The 2326-nt window shown below is 45.0% G+C and overlaps 1 protein-coding gene across 1 annotated transcript; it reads left to right on the top strand.

The window, feature by feature from the left end:
- Positions 1–573: 573 nt before the first annotated feature.
- Positions 574–1272, top strand: LOC311225155 (serum amyloid P-component-like; the record flags this gene model as incomplete). Its single annotated transcript, XM_084310361.1, has 1 exon — positions 574–1272. One exon carries the CDS (start codon positions 574–576, stop codon positions 1270–1272), a length of 699 nt encoding a protein of 232 aa, XP_084166487.1.
- Positions 1273–2326: the final 1054 nt, after the last annotated feature.

Raw genomic sequence — 2326 nt, 5'->3', positions numbered from 1 at the left:
CACCCAGCCTCAGCCCCCTCTAATGTACATTTTCTTCTCCTTTTTGTTTTCTACTTTCTACTTTTTACATAGTACTGTATATTTGTATGTCTCTAAAAGTGTTGATGAATTGAAAATGGAGGACCCTGATGTAAACAAGACGAAAGTCTCTTTCTGGTCTTCATCCTCTTCTTAGCAGTTGTTGTATTGAGCTGTACTGTATTGTACCCATTCTGCAATCTGTTAACGTTTTCAATCAATCAATCAAACCTGGCAGGTGTTAGGTGGGGGAGGGGTTATGTGTATTGCAATGGTCCCTGGGTAAAGTAGTACAGCATGCTATTGTTAACAGAAACGGCTCCTTCAAGGTCTGTGGCTCAAAACAAGCTCATCAAAAACCCTCATGGTTCATAAGACGTAGATTGAAAAGTATCTGCCTGATTTGTACAAGTGATGGCTTATTCTGAAGGTATGAACCTGTACTTTCATATCATGTAAAGTGATAAAATGTAAGATTGCTCAACAAGTCCCTAAAGTCTGTGCCCATGGTCACAAATATAATTAACCATTTTATTGTGTTCCACGTTCACAGATATGACAGGAAAGGAAATGATCTTCCCCAGAGAGTCCTACTCTGCCAGTGCCCACGTGAAGATCACCGTTAACCGGGAGGAGGCCTTCACCGCCGTGACCGCCTGCGTCCGATTCCTCACAGACCAGACGAAGGAGCAGTCCATCTTCTCTCTGGCCACGCCCTCCCACTCCAACAGCTTCACGCTCTTCAGAGATCAGAGCGGGTACAGTTTGTACATCCCGAACACGAGTGTGCATTTCTTCGGGTTGCCCGATAAGATCAGCGACTGGAACTCGGTTTGCACAACGTGGGACTCCTCGACGGGGCTGAGTCAGCTGTGGGTCAACGGGAAGCCAAGCGTCAAGAAGGCGCTGGCACGCGGCCAATCCCTCGCCGGTCCTCTGAGCATCGTCCTGGGTCAGAAACAGGACCGTGGTGGGATGAACACCATTCTACGTGAGTTCGACGGACACCAGACGGATGTTCACTTGTGGGACCGGGTGCTCACTCCCTGTGAGATCCGAAGCTACACGAGCAAGAATCAAGTCGCACGCGGAAACGTGGTGAACTGGGGAGCACTGGAGTATACCTCTGCCGGCTTTGTGGTCGTCGACAGTGTGCTGACCGTGTGTGAACAGGGGGGTAGCTATGGGGGGGGGAGTTATGGGAGCTATGGGGGAGGGGGCTATGGGAGGGGGAGCTATGGGGGGGGAGCTTAGGATGATTCCAAGGGCCCAGCACTAGACATCATTCAGGTGTATTATTGATGCTCTCATTGATACTATGTTTGTTTCTGAAGTGTGTGTGTGTGTGTGTGTGTGTGTGTGTGTGTGTGTGTGTGTGTGTGTGTGTGTGTGTGTGTGTGTGTGTGTGTGTGTGTGTGTGTGTGTGTGTGTGTGTGAGATATATAGAGAGAGAGGGGGGGCTTTGGTAGACTATTGCATTGGTCCATTCATATTGAAGATGAACGCAATGCGACATCCTTTACTAGGCTCACCCACCAACAGTGCAGGTGCTGAACTGCTGATCCGAATGTATAGGTAAAAACCATATTATGCGTTTTCATCAATAAATAAATGGCCACCTTTTTTTTTTATCTCGCACTGGGGGCCTACTAATACATTCTTTCATGGGGCCCAGAATCTACAGCTACGCCCCTGTGTGTGAATAATTGCTTACTTCAACACTGGTAATAATGACCCATGTGTGAATTGCTTCCATAATCTTACTTCACAAGCTGTGCAATAATGAACGGTTTGCTGTGTGTCTTTTATACTGTGGCGGAGGACTGTTTCGGCTACATGTCTATAGATATAATATGTAGGGGAAACAGTTCTCAATAACACAAAAACGGCTTGCAATGATTATTTCATACATTTGGATGTTTTGATCAAACATTTGTAAAGGTGCTATAGATAACATTTGAATGTAGAGTAACCGTTTAAAGAAAAAAATGAAAAAGAAAACATCCACACTGCTTTTAGTAAGGTGCGGAATTAAAGTATTTATTTTCTCCAAAAAAAGTATTGATTTATAATTATAATTACAAAAATGTTGGTGGGTCCAAAATAAATGTTGTTGTTTACATGTTGCTGCATGTATCCCCTCCCTACTTCCTGTGTCCCCACGTGGAACGCACCCGATTGGATAAATTACATGCTGGTGCTCTAGTGCGACATCTAGTGGCTGAATGTTATCCATAGCACCTTTAAACTGGCATTACAATGAAGACAATACATGTCAAATAATCTGTACTGTACAACAAACACAGTC

The sequence above is a fragment of the Notolepis coatsorum genome (assembly GCF_963971535.1).
Source record: "Notolepis coatsorum genome assembly, chromosome: 3".
Lineage (NCBI taxonomy): Eukaryota > Metazoa > Chordata > Actinopteri > Aulopiformes > Paralepididae > Notolepis > Notolepis coatsorum.
This window is presented reverse-complemented; position numbering and strand designations above follow the sequence as displayed.